The 26876-nt window shown below is 47.6% G+C and overlaps 1 protein-coding gene across 1 annotated transcript in view; it reads left to right on the forward strand.

Moving 5' to 3' along the window:
- LOC144130500 (synaptogenesis protein syg-2-like) overlaps positions 1-24866 on the forward strand; it is a 133593-nt gene extending 108727 nt beyond the window's left edge. Inside the window, exons 4-9 of the mRNA XM_077664414.1 lie at positions 393-596; positions 1901-2197; positions 3087-3410; positions 14567-14884; positions 22890-23210; positions 24431-24866. Coding sequence (XP_077520540.1) covers positions 393-596; positions 1901-2197; positions 3087-3410; positions 14567-14884; positions 22890-23210; positions 24431-24525 — 1559 coding nt within the window. The 3' untranslated portion in view covers positions 24526-24866. The remainder of the gene's footprint in view (positions 1-392; positions 597-1900; positions 2198-3086; positions 3411-14566; positions 14885-22889; positions 23211-24430) is intronic.
- Positions 24867-26876: the final 2010 nt, after the last annotated feature.

The raw sequence follows: 26876 nt of genomic DNA on the forward strand, positions 1-26876 counted from the left end.
GGAAAATTTCCACACTTTTACGATAATAGATAAACAGTGGCGAGCTAAATTTTTGTAGCAGGTTGTACTAACAAGCAAGGTGCCGAACATCTTCAGTGAGCTCTCTAAAAAGCCCAAATTTTAAGAGGCTTGACTCTCGTCTGATTTTGCGTTTTTTTTTCTTAAACCAATTTGGAGCCCTGACAACAAAAATGGTCGTAATTGACTCACACAACGACGGTTATTTGTAGAAGTACTTGCTGTCGGGCTACTACTATATTTTGCATGAGAAGGAGGTGAAGTTCTGAACTTGTATATCTACACTATAATGCCTTCGCTTTCGATGCATTCACTCGTTCTCTTGTTGACGCGTACTGTTTTTTGTTGCTTTTTTTTGTTTGTTTTTCATCCAGGAGAGCCGCCACCGAAGCTCGTCTGGTCCGGAAGCGGTTACAAGCGCTCTCAAGCGAAAGAGGAATACGCCCGCGAAGGCAACCTAACGCGAAGCACCCTCCGCATCGGGTCGCTGGCGAGAGAACTCCTTCTAGAAATCTTTTTATGCGCCGTGGAGGATATGCCCGAGCCTCTAAACAGCTCCTTCTCCATAGACATGAACCGTGAGTTACTTCCCTACCGAAAATATTTCTTGGCTTACGACATGTCGCGGAGTCAAGCCAGGTTCACTTGATCGAAAAGAATGCGCGGTCAAGAGATTTTCTTTAATTGGAAACTCCTCCCCTCGGTGTAAGCCGAGGTTTATTCTACCAGAAGCACCCAAAGAGGGGACGTTTAGAGCTCTTTCCGGACTCTGGTCGAGTAATAAGAACGATAGAGGCGATGTCTTCGCCATTGACATCGTGCCATTTGCAATACAGCCCGGATCATAATAATCAGCACGTGCACGTGCAATTTTATGCGCGGATTGCACACCTAGCCCTTGTGGGCGGTGTGCTACTGGGGAAAAATGTTTCCAGGACGCGAGTTCTAAGAAAAACGTTTATTGTAGCTCCACCACGCTGCCCCCTCGCCTGATATTGTGAACAGAGGAAGGAGCATTTATGCCTTTAATGCCTTCGTACAATATCAGGCGTGTGGGCAGCGAGCTACAATAAACGTCTTTCCTATAACTCGCGTCCCAGAAAGTCTTGCCCCCCGTAGTACCTGCTGCGGACAATCTAGGAATTTTTTTTGACAGCCGAAATTGAGTCCTGCATGCAGACTATACTCCGGGGAAAGACTGTTTCTGTAAATTACGCTAATTTAAAAAAAAAGGAATGAAAAAATTCCAAGGGGGGAGGGCACTTTTGTTGACCTAAAGTGTGGTGAGTGCTTGTGTCACAGATGTGTGGTTAAGATGTTGATTAAGTACGCAATTGTTTGTGAATCTTAAATGCTGGAGACACTGGAGGGCGTTTGGGAGGCATCCATCTGATTCGACGCCTTTCCGAAAACACTCTCCAGCATCCTTACGCTAGACCAAAATTATTCTGGAACTGTAAAAAGAATGAAAGATAAAGCGTCCCTGCCCGTGCCACTAAGTATAACGGGCGAGGAGAACTACATGTACGTGTTGGCAGGATGTTGCGTAGTGCTAAACAGGCAATAACGACAAAAAGCAGGAAGTAGCGTAGTCGTTAGTACGCTCGGCTGTGGAACGGAAGGACGATGGTTCGCATCCCGTCGTGCACAAGGATTTCTTTTCTTATCGTGTTGACGCCATTTGATTGACGGCTATAGTGTGACAGGTTTCGCGGACGGACGGACGGACAGCGATGAGCCAATAAAGGCTTTCGCCCTAAAAGACACACCTCACTGCTGCGTCTGAAGGAGCGGCGAAATGGCACGCTGCGCCATACTCACGCATGTCTGTCGAGCACTGAGAGACTCGCCCTTACGAATCTCCTGGCTACGTGGTTTGCAGTGCGGCCGCTGTCGACGCGGCTGTGGAGCGTGCAGAACGCGTCGCGCGCCGACATGCCCGCGGAGTTCCACTGCCGCGCGCTGGGCTCCCGGCCGGCGGCGCAGCTGAGCTGGTGGCTGGACGACGTCCGCCTCGACCCGTTCTTCCACGAGGAGTCGGACACGGGCAACGACAGCTTCAGCGTGCTGCTGCTCACGCCGACGGCCCAGGACCACGGCAAGACGGTGCGCTGCTTGGCCGCCAACCCGCGCTGGCCACAGAAGCCCCTGGAGGCCGCGTGGGCACTTGACGTGCAGTGTGAGTGCCGTCATTGCTGTGTTCTCTTCTAACGTGCCGATGACTTCATCGTGGGTGCCAACCCTTGCAGCGCGTCTTGATGAGCGGAGATGAGCCGGTGGAGAGCGTGGCTAGGGCTATGCTCTGTAGGAGATCCAGAACAAAGATGCTCATGGTACAAGAGATATTTCACAAGTTCTCAGGGAACCCTCAGTGGTCCGGTCGAGCTCTACACGCACAAAGAAAATTCAAAGAATTCAAAGAATTTCTTTTCTTATGTGTAGAATTGTCACTGTGTTTCTTTGTTTAGCGTAGTTTAGCGTTGTTATGTTTCCGGGTTCGAACCCGACCGCGGCGGCTGCGTCTTTATGGAGGAAAAACACTAAAGCGCCCGTGTGCTGTGCGATGTCAGTGCACGTTAAAGATACCCAGGTGGTCGAAATTATTCCGGAGCCCTCCACTACGGCACCTCCTTCCTTTCTTCTTTCACTCCCTCCTTATCTCTTCCCTTACGGCGCGGTTCAGGTGTCCAACGATATATGAGACAGATACTGCGCCATTTCCTTTCCCCCTAAAACCAATTATTATTATTATTATTATTATTATTATTATTATTATTATTATTATTATTATTATTATTATTATTATTATTATTATTATTATTATTATTGTTTTGTTTAGCGCCAGCGTTGCTATTAGTTCGTAGGTGAACCAGAAAAGCGTAACGAAGTTTAATTCTTCTACAAGCAAACAACAACAAGGCAGTGGGAATCTCGTGCTTCTGCAGTAATCTTTAGCCGACTACTCATTACATGAACACTTTCATTTTGAGCCGTGGTCTAGATCGCAGCTATGGGTGTGTGGTTTTCGTCCGCGTCTAATTTACTTATCCCTATTTGTCTAACCGCAGACCCGCCCAACGTGACCCTGCTCCTGGGTCGTGGTCTGCACGAGCCCGTGATTGAGGAAGGCCGTGACGTGTACCTCGAGTGCCTGACGTCGGCCAACCCAGCGGCCGACATTTTTCAGTGGTTCCACCGGGGCCTTCCGTTGGAACCTGGCAACTCCACCGTCAGCACCGACCATTCCCAGCGGCAGCAGCAGTCGCCGCTGGTGGCCGGCCCGTACCTGGTGATGCGGCGCGTGCGACCCTCCCACGCGGGCGCGTACGCCTGCGAGGCCTCCAACCCTCTGGCCAGCGTACGCAGCAACGCCGTCCACCTCACCGTGCACTGTGAGTGGCGAGGCATATAAGGGAGCGCCTGTGGACGGAGCACTCTCAGTCAAAAGTTTCTGGGTCACTTAAGGTGTTATCAGAGAACAGCTTAAGTCACACATGATGACAATGGGGGGCTCAGTGCGCCTTCGTTGCTCTAGATATATAATCTTGTTTTCTCCCTACAGTAACCTAAGTACTAATGATAACGGCTATCGAATTTGATTAGTTGTCACCTTTTATTTATCTTTCACCTAGCGTACCGAGCGCACTTTGGAGAAGACAAGGACATGCGTTGTTGTAGAATAGGAGAATTGTTATCGTCAAAATATTAGCTTTCCTTTGCAGCCGTAGGGCTACGCTTGGGTGGATGGCAAGGAGTACTTACTCCCTTATTACAAATATACTCCACCTTGGGGGATTTCCTAAGCATTTGACCAACACTGTTCCCACTTCGAGTTATTGATCAATTCGCTCTCGCTCTACCATACGCTTGCCGTCCCGGTTAGCTCACTTGGTAAAACGACTGCTCCGGGGAAGCGGTAGTCCGGGTTCGAACACCTGACCAGGACGAGTATTTATTTGACTGCGAAGCTTCTGTGAAAGCTGTATAGCTTTCCTTTGCAGCCGTAGGGCTACGCTTGGGTGGATGGCAAGGAGTACTTACTCCCTTATTACAAATATACTCCACCTTGGGGGATTTCCTAAACATTTAACCAACGCTGTTCCCACTTCGAGTTATTGATCAATTCGCTCTCGCTCTACCATACGCTTGCCGTCCCGGTTAGCTCACTTGGTAAAACGACTGCTCCGGGGAAGCGGTAGTCCCGGGTTCGAACACCTGACCAGGACGAGTATTTATTTGACTGCGAAGCTTCTGTGAAAGCTGTATAGCTTTCCTTTGTAGCCGTAGGGCTACGCTTGGGTGGATGGCAAGGAGTAATTACTCCCTTATTACAAATATACTCCACCTTGGGGGATTTCCTAAACATTTAACCAACGCTGTTCCCACTTCGAGTTATTGATCAATTCGCTCTCGTTCTACCATTAGCTTGCCGTCCCGGTTAACTCGCTTGGTAAAACGACTGCTCCGGCGAAGCGGTGGTCCCGGGTTCGAACACCTGACTAGGACGAGTATTTATTTAACTGCGAAGTTTCTGTGAAAGCTGTATAGCTTTCCTTTGTAGCCATAGGGCTACGCTTGGGGGGTTGTCAATGAGTAATTACCCCTTATTATTAATGAGAAGTAGCCAAACTAGAAGAAAAATCAAGCAGAACTAAGCGATTAAGGAGAGAAACAGGAGTAAAATATAACAGAAGAAACTAATCCCAAGCGTGACAGTTAAACATTAAAAGGACTGTCCATCCCACTAGTAAAGGTATTCAAGATGCCTGGGTGGTCGCACGCCAAGTTATCGGGTAATTTTAAAAGCTCCATGCTGTCTGGTTTGCGTCAACAGCCAGATAAACTTGTTTGTAGCGTCGTAAGAGAATGTGCGGTTTTAAACCGGTGCTCGTCTAAAATCGTTTAACCTAAGTTCGACGTGTGCACAACGCCCGAGAGAAACAAATATGTGCGTATGTATAAAATTTTTATTCCTGTTTATTATGTTTCGATCATGTTTGCATTAAAAATATTCTGTTTTTCTACAATAGTCTCGACAGAAATCAGGGTACTAAAAGAAAGCGAACTAAGGATGAAACTGGCCGATTTTTCAGTTCATAAGCCCATAAATGAGCACCCTTGGATGCAGGTGCGCAGTTTATATACGTTTTTAGAAATTTTCACTGCTATCTGGTTTCGAAAATTATTAAGATTGCAATTACAACCTCTATTCCCATTAGATCAAGTCAACCAGTATTGTTATTTCCAAAAAATTATTACAAATTGTGAAGTACTCACGCGATGATCTCATCTTTAGAAGATTGTACAGCGATTCTCAGTCAGTCAATACAATTTGTGGCGAAATAATAACAGCAGGTTCAGCGAGTTGGCTACGAAATACTAAACTTACGAAAGCAACAACAAAACGCAATTTCTGTTGTTTAAGGGTATGACGGTATTTGGTCTGTAAGCGTTGTTTTGTCATGCTTGAGATTTCAATATTCTGTCGAGAAGCAACAACTTACTAAGCGTAGTGGTATAATAGAAGCAACCATCGAATACATATGGACCAAGAAATCATAGTAGGTCGTGATTGTTAGGAAAGAATTTATAACAGAAAATAGGAATTGATTTGACAGCATTTCGCACTCACTGCTTGCTGTTGAATAGCAGGTTGCTAACATTCGTAATGAAAAAGAAAAAAAACTGCATAACAAATGCACCGCTAGAACTCATTTACAAATCTGAGATTAACGTAATAAACGTGAAGGTAAATCTGAGTACAGCGTGGAGAGTGATAAAAAGGAAAACAATTAGTGTACATTTAGGGGATAGAACCACAATTCACAGGGACACCTAATTTCATTATGTGTTGGCAACGCGATAGCACTAGAAGCTGTTGATTCATTTACCAGAAGTGACGTCACGTTCGGTCTGGAGACGTCACTTTCCTTTAGCCAATAAGTGAATTTTATGACTGACGACGTATTTTTTTTCATGATGAGGTTTGTTATGTTATCGAATTAATACGCGGCGAGAGTATTCTGGCTGAAATTAAGCTGAATAAAGGCATACCGCGTTTGCGTTTGACATGGCTGCGACCTCCGAACATTTAGAGCAACAGAACATATAATGCATCAAGGAGAGCGTTTTCAGAGATGACGGGAAACCGGGAGGGCGACGAGGTCCGGAAGTTTCCAGAAGTCGTCTGACCGCATGGGACGCAGCGTACCTATTAAAAAATGGGCAGTTATGTACTGCTAACTTGGTTGGGTGCAGTCGCAGTAGTAGCAGTAGTAGTAGGAGTCCAGAACTCAGTTAGGTCACCGCCTAAACAACTGCAAGCGGAATCCCTCCTACCTGCATGCTCTAAAGCTGCTCAAATAACATAGAGCCAGCCGTGCCTTCATCCCACGACCAACACGGATAGAAAATACAGTCGCCGTTTCAAATGCACCTGGGGTCTCGGGTGTGCAGTCGATGACGTCCTCGCTTCATCATTCCAACGAATAGGCACACGCGTCTAGGCGGATGCAAACGTTTCCCGGGAATCTCGAGTTCACTATACTCTGCAGCCTGAAAAAAATAAAGTGCAGCATTTAAATGTACTCTAGGTCTAGAGTTTGCGAAACAGGATCCGAATTCGCGAAGCCATTATTTTGCAAGAAAGGTTCGTCAGTGACCAGCGACCGTGTTAACCGACCATAGTGTTCGGTTTCTTGCCTGTCGATAGCATAGCCGAAAAGACTCACAATCGCTAATTCCACCTCCTAATTGCACTTTACTTCCGGAAAACTTTGTCAGGTTGTAGCATCTGCAACGCAGCACAGTTTAGTGAGAAAGACGCTCGGCTAAGAAGTTCGAGTACCCTTTTCTCTGCCCTTTCGGTAATCCTTTCATGCTGCATTAAGTACGCGTGGTTTTCGTTTAAAGGATCTGAACGAGAGTACGACTTTCACATCGGGCGCTCATTTTTTCAGCTACTGGAACCTTGATTGATGCTTTCAAAATATGGCATTTATACCAAAATTTCAGTGCGTGCTTTTGCCTCTCAGCTATGCTAGATGCTATACATTTTCTCTCCAGTCCTTATATGCAGTAGAAAAGTATAAACTCTATCTTTGAAAATCACAATGGCGGTATTCATTAGAAGAACAAAACAGAAGGCGGTTAAGGTATCATAGCTCCCCCTGTCACTTTACCCGCAATGTAGAACATAGAGCCAACTAATGAAGAGTGGTGGTTTGGGCTAGTTGGTCTTTACGAATAGTCAAGGCAGCGAAAAGGACACGGGAGACAAAAAGAGGCAGCACACGCGCTGAACGCTACCAACCCCAAAGTGTTTTATGTGCGTGTGGAATGTAAAACTACGCGAAACAAAAACATGCAAGGCACTATGTTGTTATAGCGAGCAAAAAAAACGAAACCAGTAAAGGGGCCGGACACAATTTCTGGTATACAGGAACTTAATAGTTCGGTAGAACAGTTCATTATTCAAGAATGAGACTGAGGGCATGCTGACGCAAGTTCCTCTCCTCGTATGAATGGTGAAAGCTTCGTTTACATTTCTCTGGCTGTTTTCGATTGATGTCTCCTGGCGAACATTTGTTCCACATCTTTTACTATACTTCTAGTGTATCGCAAGGTTGCCCTTTGTCACTCCCTAATAAAATTACCTGTTTAGGTAGCCGGTCATTAAGGCAACGTCCTGTCTGACCTATGTGATGGCGACCGCATTTTGCGACCACATTCGGTACCCATCGGTTAAAGAGGGCTGGAAACCACGCTGACATCCGGGTTGCTTTTGCGGAACGAAGCAAGCTGGGCAGTCTTTGTTGGAAAGTGATGCTCAGAGAGGCAAAGCGCCCGTCATACGTAAAAAAAACAATAATATGACACCCATTTTGGTCAATTCCAGAAGGGTGCTGTACAGCCGTGTTCAGTTAATACTACCCCCGCTAATGTGGACGACTCGAATTATGGGAAATTTTTCTGGGGACCGAAATTTTTCAATGTGTTCACGCCTCGTTAATATAAAAACGCGCTGTCCGGACAATGGACAGAGTGAAAATGTAAGGAGCCCATTGGGGCCCATGTATTTCTGTCCACTTAATGTGGACAGCGATGAGAATAAAATCCCGAGCGACTCTGCCAGATTTTCCGCCGTTGGAATATTGAGTGCAGAACACCAACCAAAGGCAGTGCGAAAGCGCGAATGCCCCGGTAAAGGTCTTTTTGGTTTTCTACGGTTTACAGCAGCAACGTTCCTCACCATTTGCCGCATTGCATGAACGGCTGCTAAAAAGTTCCTTCTCTGTGCTGCGTTTAAAACCACTTTCAGCAGCTGCCAGCCGAGCCAGTACAGAGTTCTTGGGATGTGCACAGTCTTAGCAAGAAGCACCTCCAAGAGGCGCCATCATGCGTCTCATGGACCACTATGCGCTCCAAACGAGCTAAAATTTGGACCGCGTGGTTTTAAAGATAATGGCGACACGAATAATGCACCTGGAGCTTCCAAGAGTGCTCGACTTCCACTTCACTGCCCGCCGCTATGCAGAGAAGCAGTCCGTAATTATAGTTTTTTTTTCAGATTTATTTTTGGTTTTTTTCATGATGCGTTATTACGTATGACTCGCTTTATGGACGCTTTTTCTTAGGAACAAGTGTCCATATTAACGAGGCACGACTGTATATGGTTTCGTTTAGTTCATGGGGTTCAAAGTCCCAAAGCGACTCGGGCTATGAGGGACGCCGTAGTGGAGGGCTCCGGAAATTTTTACCACCTTCGGTTCTTTAACGTGCACTGACATCGCACAGTACACAGGTCTCTAGCAATTCACCTTCATCGAAATTCGATCGCCGAGGCCGGGATCGAACCCGCGTCTTTCGGGTCAGCAGCCGAACATTATAACTACTGAGCCACCGCGACGGCCCGTTGCTGCATATTAGATACCGCTAAAATGTGGTCACATGTATACGTGGGTCAGACAGGACGTTGCCTTAATGACTGGCTGCGTTAGCATGCAGATTCATTAACGACTGGGCAGGGAGCAATCTCGCCATACAATGCAATAAAATATGCGGATCAAACTGCGCCAGACGCGCGTTTCAAGAAGACATCAAGCGAAAGCAGCCAGGGTAACCTACAAAGCTCTCATTGCCGGCACGAGGGGAGAGACTTGCGTCACTGGGCCATCGATCGCCCCCTTGAAGAAGTAACTGCTCGATCTGAACTCTTGAGTTCCTATATCCCTGTAATTGTCTTCGGCAACCCTTTTCTGCTTCGTTTTGTAGCGAGAGCTACACTACGCTACCCAGTCGAGCATTTCGCCGTGAGCCTGGGATGCCGATAGTGCGCATGCGCGGCAACCGGAGAAGGGCAGCAGGTGCGCGGCGCATTGACGTCAGAGCTCGGCCGCCGCCCCCGCGTGTGGGGACGTGTGGATAAACTGCGTATGTGCAGCTGTGTGTATAAAAGCTGACGTGATACGACTCGGTGTATCACAATCGCTTCGTATTGGTGACGAAAAGGAGACTCCAGCCGCCGCCATGCGGCGGTATCGTCAGGAGAAGATCAATTCTTCGGACCCAGAAGTTGTCGCCTGGCACTTGGCCGCTCTTCACAGAAAGAATGAACATAAGAAGGCTAAACGAGCGGCGGGGGCGCCTGAGCAGAAAGAAGAACGTCTTGCCAAGCGGAGACGCCAAGAGGCGGAGCGTAGCAAGCTCATAGCAGCTAGCATGGCTCCTTCGCGAGAAAATCAATATGAAGCAATGACAACAACATCATCATCAACCACAACTGAAGAGGCAGATGTAAATGCCGTCGTAAAGTTCGGCAACTAGTCTCTTGTACAGAACCCTAATGTACTTTGTGCCACGTCACGTCCAAGTGGTGCGCTTTCAGTGGATCCCAGGGCACTGTGGCATTACTTCAAATTCGATGGCCGATTTTTTAGCGAAATCAGCCATCAATGGGCATGTTCCCCATGCCTTTCCGAACCTCACCCTGCTGACCACGTCCCGTTATGAACGTTACCAAATACAACATTACATGACCCATGAGCCCATCCTTGGTGCAGTGGATTTCGAAAATTTTAAATTCCCATGGAACATACGTTCTTGCGCATCAAAACAATGTGAGGTTTCCATGACGCGGTTGCGCTGCAGGATTCCTCGCCTTAATCTATATTTATGCCGTTCAGGGTTTACGCCATCTACTCTATGTACGTCATGCGGGGACGTTGAAAGGATGGATCATTTCATCCTCTACTGCTGGCGGTTTGCACGGCAGAGAATTCAGTTTTTGCAAAATCCTCCCGCTCAATTAGGACTGCCGTTTACTCTGCCCGTGCTCCTCTCCTTCGGTGCAACCGTCAAAGGGCATGCCATTAGGCAGGTGTGTCAGCTTCGTCACAAGTATATTATCGAAACCGGGAGATTTTTGTGTTAACTTCTCGATGCCTTTACTCTCCTCTCAAAATTATTTTCTTACTGACCAATTCATTAAAATTTAGTTATTCCACCCACACTGCTTTGTTTCCTCGATTTATATTACAATTTCCTCCAGATGTCTCAAAATCCGTGATTTTCTTTTACTCTCAAATTCCCCTATATTTATGAGCCGCTTGAGATAAACATGGATGAGTTTTTCCTGTTTGGGCGTCACCAAACCCTGGCCAATCCCCACCGTGGGTATGTGCCATCGTATTTGAGGCAACAGCAGCAACAACCGACCACGCGATTAGACCAGGGGAGAACTGCAGCTCTCGCTACGTATATCCTGGCATAGCTGAGATGAACCCACTGCCAATTTTTTACTCCCTATTATCACGTGCTGTCTTTGATCTTTTTGTTTCTCGTCGGTTTATATTGAGCACGAACATAAGCCGCTTTAAGTCGTCTAGCAGTTGGCCGGCGTGTTGTTTTTCTCTGTCCTCCGTGTCCTTTGCGTTGTTCTGCCTATTCCTCATGGCGCCAAGTGAAGCATTAAGGGAGTTTAAATCTTAGTTTTTTCTTCGCGGTATTTGCAAAGGTCTAAACTGCGCATTTTTGAAATGCGATTATCAATTAGGTCGATTTTTCGCCGATACCTTTAGTACGTACTTTACATACGAGATAAGTGTCTTGAATAAGTTTATTGAAGTTTCAAGTTGCTTTTCGGAACTGTGCTCTTGACAGCAACGTTCGCTGCACAGGCATTGTTTTATTTTGTTTTATTGTTTTGTTTGGCCTCGTAACTCGCTAGCCAGTAACTCAGGCGGCGGTATGTGCGGCCAGGCGGGGCCACTGCGCATGCGCGGCGTCCGGTGAGCCCGGTATGCATATCTGGAAGTACGTGTCCGGTGTGCTAAACACGTCTACTAGAGAGATTTAGCATACCGCAGACGTACTGGCGGAGACGTGTACCCGGCCGCGCACTCGCCTCTGCGCATGCGCTGCTCCCTTCCGTAAAAATCGCATACGTCGCCGCTAGTAGGTCTGCGGTATGCCTCTTTATTCTTTATTCAATTTTTACCCCGCTTAGCCCGAAGGCGCTACAGCAGGGGGGTTACAATGATGAAAAAAAAAGACATCTTCATTCATAAAGCACACTTGCTGACCTGAAAGGCGATTCCATTCACTGATAGAACGTACAAAAAATAAATTTGCATACATATTAGTACTGGTTAAAGTTAAAATTTTTGGTTGGAGTTGTTCAGTTTATTATATTAGTACTGGTACGGTTTTCCAAAATCTTAAAGCAGTGAGCAATACGAGGAGAGACGTAATGGGGCCTGTGTAAATATTTTTTTTTCCTTTGAATGCCGGTTCTATCATGAAATATTTGACACGGCAGTTTAAGGCGCAATTTTCTTCTTCGAGCAGAAAGACTTTCCCACTCTAATTCGTTTTTCATGTCGGTTGTTGTGACTTTGAGGTGGTCCCGTGACGCTCGCCACCCGTTTTGTGACAGAGCGTCGCCAGCTCTCAGTCGGTAGCGAAGACTCCGAGTCAGGCGTCGATGAGAACAACGAAAAGGATTTTATACATTATGTACAGAGGATTATACAGGACGAGATCGGCACAGGGGCCGAGAGCTAGCCGCGAACGCGACAGTTCTCGCACGGTGACGTCCGGCGAGGCTCCAACGCGTCACACATCACACTCCACTCGGGAGCGGCACACTCAGCACGAGCTCGGAAGATCGGAGTCCGGAGTCCTCTCCAGGCGGCAGCGTTGGGGCTTATATAGCCCCGAGAAACTGTCGTCACACAAACGAACAAATAAAAATCCAGCACTTGACAGCCGTCCGAGAGGTCCAACCAGCGACCGCGCTGGCCACCCGCTTCAAGTTTGCCGCGCGCGGTGACTCCCAGGGGGAATGGGAACCGGCGCCTGGCTGTCTAGCAATGCTGCAACACGTTTGGACATGATGCTCGCCGATGCTTCTCCATATCCCACCGCTGCCTAGCGGCGCAGCATCATAGCTTGTCCAGGGAGTGTTAGGGCGCTTTTGCCTTGCGGCGCAGCACCGGGCTAGTCCAAGGGGGCCTGTCACAGGGCGTTGGCAGGAGAATTTGTGAAATTTGTAAATGTGGAATCCGGGCTGGTTGTCCGGGCACAACACGGTACAGCTATCACCTCTTTAGTATCGACCTCAAATATCTCTAATATCGAACTGCAGGCAGATGGTCGTGGCCTTGCGACAAATAGTGGTGTGCGCAGACATAACTACACGGACTGCTGCGTAGCTTTACGAACACGTATTTGCCTTGCGGATACATTTAAGCATAGCGCGTGCCGCTGCCGCTACCGCTTACCGCGTTCAGAGAGATCGTCCTGAGGGCGCCAGATGGCGCCACGTTCCCGTCAACAGCACTACTTCCTGCAGCGCCTGGACCAATCAGTAAATGCGCAGGGACGGGGTGCGGTACGCGGTAAGCAATAGCGGTAGCGGTACGCGCTATGTATCTAATAAAGACATTTACAATAGGGTGACGCTCTCGGTTTTGGGCATAGGGGAATAGCGAGGCGCCAGTGCGCAGGAGCAGGACGATAACGTCCCTCCGGTTATTGTCCCTCCGGTTATAACGTCCCTCCGGTTATTGTCCTGCGCATGCGCACTGGCGCCCCGCTGTTCTCAAATGCCCCTAACCGATAGCGTCAGCCTATTTTGAAAGTTACAAATGTCTTCAAGTGGCAGTTCCCGGGTATCAAGTCCCTTCACTAGCAGAAACAAGTGATTCACGACGTATTGGTTTAGGCACCGGCGCACTGAAATGGCTGGTGGCCTTGAGCCAGCCTTTGTCTTGACTCGTTGTGGTGAACTTATGCAACCTCCTCAAAGCACTTTTCGTAAAAAATTGTCGGTGCGTGTTTTGAAAGCTGTCTTTTGCTCAGCTGGCAGTTTCTGTTATGAACAGAGTGCGAATCACGACGGTAGTATCAACAGCTGCGCCGTGCTTAACGCAATGTCTTGAACCGTATGTAGCGCCGTCTGAAAAAAAGTCGAATTTCGTTTCTGTAGCCCACTCCTAGTGGCGTGATATAGTGATAACCTATTTTAAGCTCCATGCACAGAGAAAACTATTTTTAAAGGGGATGACGACGAGGTGGAGGCGGCGAACATTCTTGCTGCACAGATTCATACCCGGGATTTTCGCCCGCCGTCACTGTGTCTGTGATTTGCACGATTTGTAAATCGAGTAGCTATGCCACGGATTATGTGCGTGTATTAAAAGCTTGGTAAGCCAGTTTCTGGAATCTCTGCCTAATACCCGTCTTAGTGAACTTTTTTACTTAAGCGCGCAGTTAATCATTTAAATTTAGCGTCGATAAGAAAGATTAATTGATTTGTTTTCTTGCTCTTTCTGTCTTTTTCTCAGCCTTCTTTCATCCTATCTCAAAATAAAATGAAATCGGTTTGATATGTGCGAAGATTAGAGATTATTGTGTACAGCAGTCAGGGACTACATCGGCACCTTCTATAATTTTAAAACTAAAAGAAAATTATATAGCCAGCAGCCCTATGCCAACCAGAAATTGAATCGGATCACGGTGATGCGAACCTGATAGCACTGCCCCTGCCCCGCTTGCCTGCTTCCCTTCTTCTTCTTCTTCTTCTTCTTCTTCTTCTTCTTCTTCTTCTTCTTCTTCTTCTTCTTCTTCTTCTTCTTCTTCTTCTTCTTCTTCTTCTTCTTCTTCTTCTTCTTCTTCTTCTTCTTCTCCTTCTTCTTCTCATCTTCCTACTTCTTCTCACCCTCCTCCTCCTCCTCCTCCTCCTCCTCCTCCTCCTCCTTCTTCTTCTCATCCTCCTTCTCCACCTCCTCCTTCTCCTCCTCCTCCTTCTTCCTCTTCTCCTCCTCCTCCTCCTCCTCCTTCTTCTTCTTCTACTTCCTCTCCTTTTTCTTCTCCTACTTCTTCTGATTCTCCTCCTCCTTCTTCTCCTTCTCCTCCTCCTCCTCCTCACTCACTCACTCACTTCTCTTTCGCTTTCGATTACAACATGCAAACGTGCCACAGAACTGCACACGATGAAAAAAAAAAAACGCTCTCTTCTTTTTCCGCCCTCCTCTCTGCCTCCTAGACTCTCCGCGCTGCGAACGCATCTGGTCCTCCCCGTCGACCGGTGGCAACGAGACCCTGGTGCATTGCAGTGTCCGGGCGCTGCCCGACGACGAGCTGAGCTTCTCGTGGAGCGTGCGCGACGCCCAGGGCGAACAGCCGGCCGCCAAGCGCGGCGCCCTGCTACTGCCCTCCCCTGGCTACAACGGCACCACGCTGAGCGTGCTCAGGGTGCCCCACCGCGCCTTCGCCTCCGCGGGAGACGTGACCATATACTGCCGGGCGCGCAACGCCGTCGGGCAGCAGAGCAGCCCCTGCGTCCTGGCAGTGGACGCAACAGGTACGTTGCTACTTTTCCTTTTAAAGCGGATCCTCTACTAGCTCCTCTCGTACAGAGCTGAAGGTCATGTGGCTATGAAATTTGACCTTCGAACCAGGAGGGCGGAGGCTTGGCTCTGATGTCATGGCTCTGATGTCATGTCATTCTCGCAACTTCCGGAAATCACGTGACGCGCCGTTCGTTATAGAAAAGCGTGTGGCGTGTGCCTACCTTCACACAAAGCCATGGATGAGCAACGTGCCGGAAATTGTGCTTCGACGATCTATCGTCGCCGTCAAGAGGAGTCTAATGATTTTGTAGCGATAGCTACATTACGGTAGCATTTGGTGTGCTACCGTGGCTGCCTTCCTTGTACATACTGACCTTTATTTGTGGCTCAAAAATGAGTATATTATTTTTGTATTGCATATTATACGTACTGACTTTTAAACTTTCTAATGTATAAAGATGTATGTTTCTTAATCTTCCACTGTATATGCCTTGTAAATAGGGGGCTCGAAGCTCGTCAAGTGGAAACTTCCACTTTTTCTTCGAGCCCTCCTCGTTCTCCGCTAATCTTTTTGTGAGGAAGAAATAAAATTATTGATTGATTGATTTCGAGCCTTCAGCGTGGCGGCGCCGTGGCAGTGTCGACGCCGCCATTCCGCGGCTGCGCCGCCACACTGTCACGTGGTGCGGAGCTGCTGTCGCGGCGCGGCGCCGTGGCTGATCACGTGGTTCGTCACGTGGCTGGTCACGTGACCAGCCATGTTGTGCGGAACAGCTGCTACTGCCGGCGGCGCGGCTCCGTGGCTGATCACGTGGCCAGCCACGTGGTGCGGAGCAGCTGCTGATGCCGGCGGCGCGGCGCGCCGCCGAAACCGAGCTGCCAGAGCTGTGCGCATGCGCCGTATCCAGTGGGACGAAGATGACGAAGGAACGCCTAGCGAAATGGAGCGGCGAAACACTGACTGCAATTTGACTGAGCGAGTTCCACTCGGCCAGCTATAGCTATCGCGTTACCCCAGGTTTAACCAGAGCTAAACCACCGTCAATTTTTTGATGATATGGAAAGACGTCAAATTAGATAGCTATGCTTGACAGAGCTTTCGCTCGTCTTGCTATGTTGAGCCAGGTTCAACCACAGCTAACTTTTTTTTTCACAGCGTTAGCTATGAAAGGATTGATGTGCGCATATCGCGTCTTTCGCACGAAATGACGATAATCATCGGTGCCGGCATCATCGGTCATGGGACAGAATGGTCACTTTGATGAATTATGTGGCTCCCCAATGGTCACGTGACCCCATTAATTGTAAATGGCTCATGTAACTCATTAAACCCCTCATGCATGGCCATGATCCCCTTGCAGATTCGTGACCTCATAACAGATCCGAATTGCTGCTGGGTAAGCGCGATGCTCAGTTGGTTGGCACGTTGTGAATGGCTATAAGAGCAAGAAACGCGGAACATCGAACCAGAAAGGCGGGGCACGGCTCTGATTGGTTCATTATTTTAAGGTTAGCAGATTGTCACGCCATTGGCGGTGTTTACAAGGACACCGCTGCGTCGCCTTCAGTGGTTAGAGCATCTACTCTAATATATTATCTCTAAATGTCCTCCATATCTCCGTGATCACGAACAACCACGTTACAAACTCGTAATAGTTATGCTATTTTTTTTTTTACTGTGAAAGCCATTTTACTCAGCGGACCCTGAGCCACTCGAGCTTCAGTGTAAACCGCTCACACAGCTGGCGCGACTCCAGTGACATTGCGCGGCCTAATATAAGATGTAACTGAAGAGAAGCAGAGGCCTAAGATAAGCTAGAGCTATGGAAGAAGCAGGTGGTCGGAGCTGGACTTGATGCAATGCCAGCAACTTCGCGCCACCTAAATTAGAGCTTAGAAGTTCCCGCCCGCCGTCGCTCTCAACAGAGCGAACGTCGTCGATGCCGCAGAAGAGCCCTTGTCGTGCGCGATTGCAACAAAGAAAAAAAAAGGAGTTTCATAATGTCGCCCGTCTTCGTTGTGTGTACTGGGCTCAGCACAGCCCGCCTGTATTTGCTATGGCTGCTCTGCGCTAAACTGTAACTGCTCTGAGCTATGCAAGCAAAAATGTAAAGCAGCTCAACACAGCGCACATTAAACCGGCTCTCGACGAAAATTTCGGTTTTACAAGAGTTCATGTGATACTCGTCAAAACTTTTTCTCTTATAACCGCGCGAAAAGAATACTATGCGCTAAGCCGCGAAGTTTAGCAAAACCGGGCTTTTTTTTTTCTTCCGTAATGGAGACTAGAGAAAAGCAGTTTGTGCGTTGACTATTTATAATAATATCATCTGCACTGACTGTGGCATATACACTAAGAATAAAAGAATTTCTGTGATAACCCACATCGTTGAATATTCTCCATGGTGAGAAAAACAGAAAAAAGAAAAGTATTTTAAAGGTTACATTAAATCAATCAATCGATCGATCGATCGATTTGTCAATCAACCAATCAACCAAGCGATCAATCAATCAATCAAAGAACTGGTTGATCGATTAAATGAAAGGCGACACTGAAGTGAAGAAGTGCCCTTACGGCGATTACCTTTCATTATCCCGAACGTGCATAGGTATCAACCGTATCAATAAGCTGGCTGAAAGGGTTACCAGTAATAGCAAGTACGACGCAAAAAGAAAAGAGAAAAATTAAATCAGCCCCGACTTCTAATTGGCTCACGAGCTTTTTAGAAGAAATTGTGTACGTAAAGCAATACAACTGCTCTCTGAAAGGCTTTCCACTTTGTTTATCGAACTGTATTTTGAAGAGTTTGAAAAAAAAAAAACAGACTCGAATGGAGTAAGTTCGCTTTTACGAATAGAATGCCTTATCAAAGAGTCAGCTCGTCGAAGCAGTTGGTGACCCTGTGCTCGCTTGCGACAGTGTGCGCTTTAAATATCGTTTAAAAGCATAGTTTCAGATTCGTTAGCTTGACATCGAGAAAAAAAGGCTCGACAACGCACTGTTTTCCAAAATTTAATCAGCCACGTCACTTAAGCGAGCTAGGCAGCTTGCCGTAACCGCATACAGCGCAACAGTAACAGGGTAAACGTCATTTAGTGTACCTTACTGTGAGTTTTATTTGCAACATGTTCTCATCCACGATGATACATAGTACTTGAAAAAAAAAAAACTGCTTGGCTAACGAGGGCGCGCAGGCCCTACGTTGCCTTTAAGATGCGAGCGACGCTCAGGAAGCGAAATCTTGTTTCCAGAAACACAAAGCACGTGAAAATTTGGGAAGTTAAGAGAATTATATAAGGTGAATTTGATATGGAATAACCGGGTTATATTTTTCGTAGCCTGGTATTAGCAGTTATTGTCGTCGTTTCAAGTGGATCTCACGCAAAAGCCGGGTTAGATTTTGGGCAGCGGCCTCAGGAAAAAAAAATAAATGACCAAAAAAATGCGAGCTGGAAATTGTATCACTTCACCGTACGTCGGATATTCAAAACCGAGGACTCTTTTCAGGCTTCATGTCTTTTCGCTTAGTGAAGCTGGAAGTAGCAAAGCATGGAGTGAACTTCGCATGACTTATAAGCTATTTTATACGAAAGGAAAACAAAAAAGAAACTTTCATTAGGAGGTTTGATCGGCCTGCTATTTATCGTACAGTGTGCGTATGAAATGAGAATCTATAAGCGTACTTTGTAATCGCGTAAGAGAAAACAAATTAAAGGAAATGTGAAGCGTATTTCGGCTCTTCGCTGCACACGCGATGAAGTGTATAGCACTGCGTCGCTACCCAAGACCGAGAATCGCATTTCCCTAAATTCACGTTGAATTCAATCCCGTTCAAACAGTGATCTCGAGGAAAAAAATTTTTCCACGGCATCGCAACGCTACAGTCACATCGGCTCGCGCTTCCAGCACGGAACGATTGTTGTGCAAGAACGTCTGGACGCATACATATAACGCTATTATGTTCTGTACCTCAGATAGGAGCCGCACTCTGAAGGCCGTTTATTTTTATGAATTCGCCATTAGTTCTCCCATAAATTATCATAATTTGATGAAGGATCGTGTATCCTCCGTATTTTAAGACGCACAATTGGCTTGTCGGAAACGTTCGAAGCTCCCGGCCTGGCTTTAGAAAAGGAAGCGGCAGACAGCCGTATGTGGCATATCCGTTCTTTAGTAGCGAATCTCAGGATGACCAAATGCCGCTTTCTTCTGCTGTTGCTTGTTCTTGCCGTTTCCTTTGCTAGGGTTGTGGGCGGTGATCTAATTCGTGCTCCGTCATTACCACGGAGCCTCTCAAATGAGATTCTCTTCGGAAGTAGTGTTTGAAACTTAGCCATAAATACGACTTCACCCAACAAGGCCAACCCGCCGCGGTGGCTCAGTGGTTAGGGCGCTCGGCTACTGATCCGGAGTTCCCGGGTTCGAACCCGACCGCGGCGGCTGCGTTTTTATGGAGGCAAAACGCTAAGGCGCCCGTGTGCTGTGCGATGTCAGTGCACGTTAAAGATCCCCAGGTGGTCGAAATTATTCCGGAGCCCTCCACTACGGCACCTCTTTCTTCTTTCACTCCCTCCTTTATCTCTTCCCTTACGGCGCGGTTCAGGTGTCCAACGATATATGAGACATACTGCGCCATTTTCTTTCCCTCAAAACCAATTAATATTATCAACAAGGCCAGATAATAGCCTTCAGTAGAAGCCTTCAAGCGCGTTTCGCTTGCAGAAGGTTGTCCGCAAGTGACATTTCGCGGATGCTATCAACTTCACTAACAGGAACTAGGATTGGCTTTTCGCAGTGTCTAAAAGACAGTGTGTGTGTGTCCCTCTCCGCTGTACGTCACGAATTGCGAAGCAGTAACATAAATATCTACTGCTTTCAAATGCTCTACTCTGAATACCTATACCGCGTCCTGCGCGGTGCTGAGTGTTCGCACTATGGTCTGGAATACTGGTCCATATGGGACTGCGAGCTTGTAGAACCGCCTTGGAGTCAGAGCGCACGACTCAGTTACGAGCACCAGGAACTGCATAAATGGGCTGTCTGTGTTTACAACTTTCGCGGTTTTACGTCGACCCTACTCTTTCCACGGTAAACATCGTCCGGATGGTGCCCGTGGTAGTCAGCCTTCAGCTGCGCACTCCTCTGCTCTCCCCATACCATCCTCCTCGCACGGTAACCCTCCTCTTCCTGCTTCATGGCTGCCACCCTCCAGTTACGCTGACTACTACTTCTACTGCTACTACTACTACTACGACGACGACGACGCTAAAGCGAGGGAACAGGCCTTTAACAGTTGTCGCTGTAATAAATACGCGAACCATATTCCACTGTTGAGGATGAGAGTCCACAATGAGGGAGCCGATGTTGACGAAATGCATGCTTATGCATGATCGATCGGCGCCGATGAGCGTTTCAACTGCGTACAAGGCGGGAATGCAGCACTTTCCTGAAGCATATGCGCACTAATGGAATGCCACAGCGAAAGAACGGACTGAGCTGGTTTGCTTTGCACGATGGGTGTGTGTACACTCCGGATGTGAGTTTTCCACGCGTGCAGCCGACTTAACTGTTAGCGTCCAGCTGTTTTGCATTCCGCGAGCCAGCCGATAAGCGAAGAAGCATTGCCGATGAATGCAATTACCAACCTTGGTACCCACAGCGTCGCTCGATCCTTCTTCGCCTGTGAGTGGGACACGTGACTTCTTATGGATCTCCAGCTCTGAGAAATAACAGCAGAACGAGAAGCAAAAAAGCACTACTGCTGACGCGCGGAATAATATTTGCGAACCCTCTACTGCTGCACACTCAAGTTGAGCTTTCTTCTGCGTATGTACCAATGCACGTACAGTTAGTTTCCCGAAAAAGTATTTCAGAACACGGAAGCCGCGAAAAGCCTTCAATTTCTTTCTGCGCATATGAGAGGCCTGACATTGACGGGCACACAGTTCATAGTGAAGGCACGTGCAGAGCACACTCTTCAGTTTTTGGCTGCATACCTATATATTGCCAGGAAATTGTGTGTATGCTCATGTACTGGCGTGAGAAAAAGTGGAGAGACCGCGGGGACGGTGGCAGAGCTGTTTATTTATTAGCGTTAACTGATGCCGTGTGCCTGTTGTCGAAATACGGGCGATGCGCCCCGCCACACGTGCATTTATTTCCATTGTAAACGGCTTTGTTGAGGAGCCGCAAGAGAGCGCTCTTCGCTAGCGCGGTGGCAGGATGTCTGGGCCAGTCAGTTGGCGCGCGCTAGAATTTTTATCTATAAATTCATGAACGGTCAATGTGGCGAAAAATTTCGCGCTGGGTAGCGTCTTGCAAGTTTAGCTCAACGATCCGTCGTCTTTTGTTGACTTGCACGGGCGGCAGCATTCACAGGAGACACAGCTATAATTGGTTTTTGGGGAAAGGAAATGGCGCAGTATCTGTCTCATATATCGTTGGACACCCGAACCGCACCATAAGGGAAGGGATAAAGGAGGGAGCGAAAGAAGAAAGGAAGAAGGAGGTGCCGTAGTGGAGGACTCCGGAATAATTTCGACCACCTGGGGATCTTTAACGTGCACTGACATCGCACAGCACGCGGGCGCCTTAGCGTTTTTCCTCCATAAAAACGCAGCCGCCGTGGGCGGGTTCGAACCCGGGAACTCCGGATGAGTTCGGCACAAGAAACTGGCCAATATAGTTTCACTCTGTCGCATGGTCACTTGGGAACAATAATCGTAGAGTGGAACCCTTTCATTGCTTTACACAGCATGCAGAACATGTGCACAAAGTTGTGCTTCGATAGCGACTTGCGATAGCGATGTACTAATAAAACGCTCGCGTGCGCTAACTCAATTGCCCAGACAGCCTGGCCGCGTGGAAGCGCACAGCAGCCCCTGGCGGCTTCTCTGTATAAAAATCCGTGTCAGACGAAAATCATTGTGCGAATAGGCCAGCACGTTAAGGAGGTCGCCCTGAACATATCTCGACAACAGGCACGCGCCGTTAGATAGCTCTCACAATCAGTTCTGTCACCATTTGTGTGGTATTTCCACTCTTTCTCAAGCCTGTACTATTTGCGTACGTTTGCGTGTAAGAATAAATGTGTATATGCCTCTTGTTCGAATGGACCTGCAAAACTACATTATTTCCGTGTTATGTAATTTTAGACAAGTTCCAAGAATAAGGCGTACGGGCCGCAAGTCAAAGTTCGGCATGCTTGTCGATAAAAGTTTTCTTTTCACCACAGAAAGGTTCATCCACATAGGCTCAGCGCTCTTGTATCGAAATCGCTTCTACATTCCCTACTCCTTCGATCGAGTAGAAAAGGCAGAATCCAGACCAAGCTCAACCTTCCTCTTGAGAAGCAGTCTTGCAGTGTTCCGGCTGTTTCACTTAAGGTGTTCTGCATTTTTAAAAAATGGCTTTTTGAGTTAGAAAAGCGGTTTTTTCAGCACAGCATTGCGATATGGATATTACTTATTATGGGCTACACGCCGTCCAATTAATAAGGAGAATAACCGTAATAGTAGAAAGTTAATTACTTGGCACGTCTGAGCTGTATTCTGATGCGCTACACCCCTGACAAAGCTATGCCAAAAAAGCGCTGTTCTAAATCAAAAAGCCTATTTTTAAGAATTGCAGAGAACCTTGTCGTATGCCAATCACTCGCCGTCTTGTCGACCAGTTTACAGACACCGTAAACTGTATTACTTTTTTTTTTGCTGTATGCGGGATATACGGGGTTCGATCCCCAGTGCCGCCGTGTGCCCACCGATTTTCCAATGGGTACAAGCTTTCCCCTGGCCTGGTGCTCGGCTTCTCTGAGGTGAAGAGCTTGAAAAATGTGTCTTTAGCCCCACCTTGTGAAAACAAAAAGCTTGTGCCATGGCACCCCTTGACCAGGCTACTCTTGCACCACTAAAAGACATCATCATCATCATCATCATCATCATCATCATCATCATCATCATCATCAGGGTAATCAGCCATGTGTGTCTCTTTTTGTCTCTCGCTCTATCGCCGTGCAGAGAAGCCGAGCCAGCTTCGTGACTGCAGCGTGAGCAACCAGTCGGACGAGCGCCTGCTGGTGTCGTGCCGGCAGCCCGACCCGCGGCCCGGACAGCGGTTCGTGCTCGAGGTGCACGGGGTGTCGCAGCAATCGTCGCAGCTGCCGCAGCCTCCGCTGGCCAACCTGTCCAGCGAGCGGCCCACCTTCTGGATTCCCAGCCTGGAGCCCGGCGCCGCCTGCCGCCTGGTGCTGTACGCTGTCAGCGCCACGGGGGCCAGGGGACCGGCCGTGAGGCTCTCGCTGCAGGCTGACCCCTACACGGCGCCGCTCGCTTCGGCCGGTGAGCTGTTCACAATGCCGTGTGCAGGGGGATCAATTTTTACTGGGTGCATATTTCTAAAATAAAAATGTTGTTAAGCTATAGAGGTTGAGTTATCTATCCAGGCAGAAATCTCATTCGTGAATGAATGAATGAATGAATGAATGAATGAATGAATGAATGAATGAATGAATGAATGAATGAATCTTTTTTACTGTGCGAAGTCAGTGCACGTTAAAGAACCCCAGGTGGTCGAAATTTCCGGAGCCCTTCACTACGGCGTCTCTCATAGCCTGAGTCGCTTTAGGACGTTAAACCCCCATAAACCATAAACCAATCCAATGAATCTGTTTTTTTTCAGCTATTATTAATCGCTGCAGTACGTAATATGCCTCAGTTCCCTCTGTCTTGTGAAGCCATTTTAGAGCAAAATAGAACTTCCCCTTTAATATTGCCGCGAATCTTTGCCGTGTTTGTTCATTCTTGAAAGCCGCCGGCACGCCACTTTATCGCTTTGTTTGCGATGCAAGACGCGACCAGATTTATCTCTTATTGATCGCATCTAGGCAGAGCCGATTCTATGTTGTTCCAGTATGTTCTAGTAACTTTGCACGCTTTATCTAGAAAAATCGCTATCAGCTTTACATTGAGCACGGCCGGCAGCGGCTGGCATTCTGTTCGAGTTTTGTTTAGACACCATTTTCGCAGGCTTTCTGCTCTCTGGACTGCAGTGACCACTTCGTGACAATATGAATCGATATAAAGGTTATCAGCTGCTTCGTGTCAACAACCGAGCCAGAGCCGGGCATGTGTTAAGTGCGTGTTCATCCTGTCCGCGTGTATTGTTTTTTTTTTTAAGTTTCGACGTGTATCGTCCGAATTCAACATGCGGTACACATTAACCCGAACAGCTCTGTTGCGTTTGTTTTAGACCATTTTCCGGAAAGAATCCAGGGGGGAGGGGGGGGGGGGGAGGGCGGGGGGCGTAGGTGTACTGCTTTTCAGAAGATGCAGTGAGGATGAACACCGGAGGAATTTATGCGCGAGATATTATCATGCAAATCTTTTTCTTACTTTTTTTTATTTTGCACTGAAGTGATACAGGCAAGCTTGCCGTCCAATTTATTTTTACACCCGCTAGAGATGCCTGAGGGCCTGAGATTCTACTCTTTGCATGTATTAGGGAAAGTTGAATTTCTTTTCAACACTCGTGGTTTCTGTTTTTTATGTTTCTTTTTCAGACAAGAAACCAAGCGGCGCATTATTGACAACTACGGGCCTGGCTCAAGTGGCTCTCCCCTTCATTACCACGTGGCTTCTCATCATAAACCGGTGACGGTAGTGACACAGAGGATGGAGAAAATCACCACGGGACTGCTTCCCCAAATCGTTCAGCGCGCACAGTCCACAGGCATGGCGGTGAAAAGAGTGAAAGCCTTGCACCAAGAACAGCAGCAGCAATTTTCCTCTCAGCACCACAGCACTGCACGTCGAATGCTACGAGGCCGGTCCGCTCCTCTCTCTCAGAGCTTGTCCCGCTTCGACATTCTGTGATTCCACAGGACAATCATCGTGTGCAGGCACTAGCTGACCGTGGAAAGGAACTTGTGCTCCGGACTGCGTCTATCTCTCAGCTTTGTGGCCGTTTTTGCATTGTGTGACATCACGTGCAGACAAACCGGGACAGTCTGTTTTCCCAAATTGCGGAACCTTGCCGCGAGTGGTTTGTTTGGATCATCACCCATGACGCCTTCGCGAAAAGAGCGAAGGTACTCAAACACCTTCGTTGAGGCACCTGGCAAGCGCCCCGTTTGTCGACACTTAAACCTGGTAAAATCATTAGGGCGTTCTTAACCACATTCTTAACGATGAAAATGGTATAGCATTTGGAAGGTGACCACCCCGAAAATTTTAGAAACAGGCCTAGTCCAGAAAAATTATAAAAGTGGATGAATGGCAATTAACGGGTGGATTAAGGTGAATGAATGAGTATTACTGGGTAGATTAATGTGGATTGTTGGATTGTTTAAAGTGTATTAGTGGGGCTTATTGGATTAATAACGGATTATGGTACATTGGTGGGTCAGATTATTTATTTTCCATATGATAATTCAACAAAATGTACTCGAACATTCTAGCCGTCAAATTTTCAGATTTTGTGGTGTGGTGCTGATGACGTCACGACCCTCTTGCCTAGTCAGGAAATTTCGTTACCGAGGAACCGGATATTTTTTAGATAACGACAACCTAAATGCTGTCGCATTTACAACGCGACGCAGACACTGCTGACTCGTTGACGTCAGGCATAACAATGTGCTATGGTCAGCACTCTTGTTTCTTTAGCGCTTATTCGTTCGAGAAGTTTCTAAGCCGGCCTGATTGCAGCCAGAGAGAGATAAACTGGAAACATTCCTTGGCGAAGCGGTGGTGTTAATTCAGTAGCACATGTTAGATTGTGATAGTGGGGATATTTTTTACATGTTTTGATCGCAAATGCAGCACGTCGCAGATGATTACTGGGCCACTGCAATGACCCCCCCCTCCCGCACTTACTGTGAGCGCAGCTATTCAGCCGGGCAACCTTTTCAACACACTGTGCGTGTCCCACCACTACGGGATCTTGTAAGTCATTTTCTGTGCCGTAACTAAAAATTGCCTCTGTTAGACGCAAAAACCTTTATTTCAGGCCTTTTCTCCCGTAGGAACTTGAAAAATGACGAAATTAGAAGGCGCCAACTAAAATAAAAAACCAATTATTATATAATAATAATTGGTTTTAGTGGAAAGGAAATGGCGCAGTATCTGTCTCATATATCGTTGGACACCTGAACCGCGCCGTAAGGGAAGAAATAAGGGAGGGAGTGAAAGAAGAAAGGAAAAGAGAGGTGTCGTAGTGGAGGGCTCCGGCATAATTTCGACCACCTGGGGATCTTTAACGTGCACTGACATCGCACAGCACACGGGCGCCTTACCGTTTTTCCTCCATAAAAACGCAGCCGCCGTGGTCGGGTTCGAACCCGAGAACTCCGGATCAGTAGCCGAGCGCCCTAACCACTGAGCCACCGCGGCGGGTCAAAAATGAACTCGCTGAAAAACACTTTTCGGCACTCCCACGGGAGCCTTGTTCACAGTGAAAGTCTTTTCGTCGTCTTCCTTTTGGTCGGCACTACCTGATTTTCTTGTGTACCATCCCGACCAGATGGGATTCCTTCAGACCCTTCACTTCACGCTTGAAAACTCCGTCAATTTAGAAAGTGAGGCAATTTTTGACTTCTAAAATGTCTTGAAAAAGGAGAGTTACCCGAGTGGAACGTCACTGGACCTTATACGACCCGATGAATTGAAGCAAAAAGTTTCTGTTGCTTGTTCGCCGTATGGGTAAATGGCTTTTTGTCGAAAGAAGCGGCGTAGTGTTCCTTGCTAGCTCTAGTAATTCAGCTTGGTATAAAAAATACCTCCGCTGACTATCGAAAACATAAACAATGTGCAGAGGCTACTTGCATGAAATGTGGGGCTTTATTAGCTGTTTCTCGACACAGTCGGGCATAACGTCGCCGCCGTCTCAAGCGCTTAAAGTCGCGCTTGATGGTAACTGGTGTTTCATGAAACATGAGTTAAGGTTTCAAAAAAAGGCGGGAAGCCTCAGTTGGGTGAAACCAACCATATATCGTTTACTGTCACGTGACG

The sequence above is a fragment of the Amblyomma americanum genome, chromosome 4, assembly GCF_052857255.1.
Source record: "Amblyomma americanum isolate KBUSLIRL-KWMA chromosome 4, ASM5285725v1, whole genome shotgun sequence".
NCBI lineage: Eukaryota > Metazoa > Arthropoda > Arachnida > Ixodida > Ixodidae > Amblyomma > Amblyomma americanum.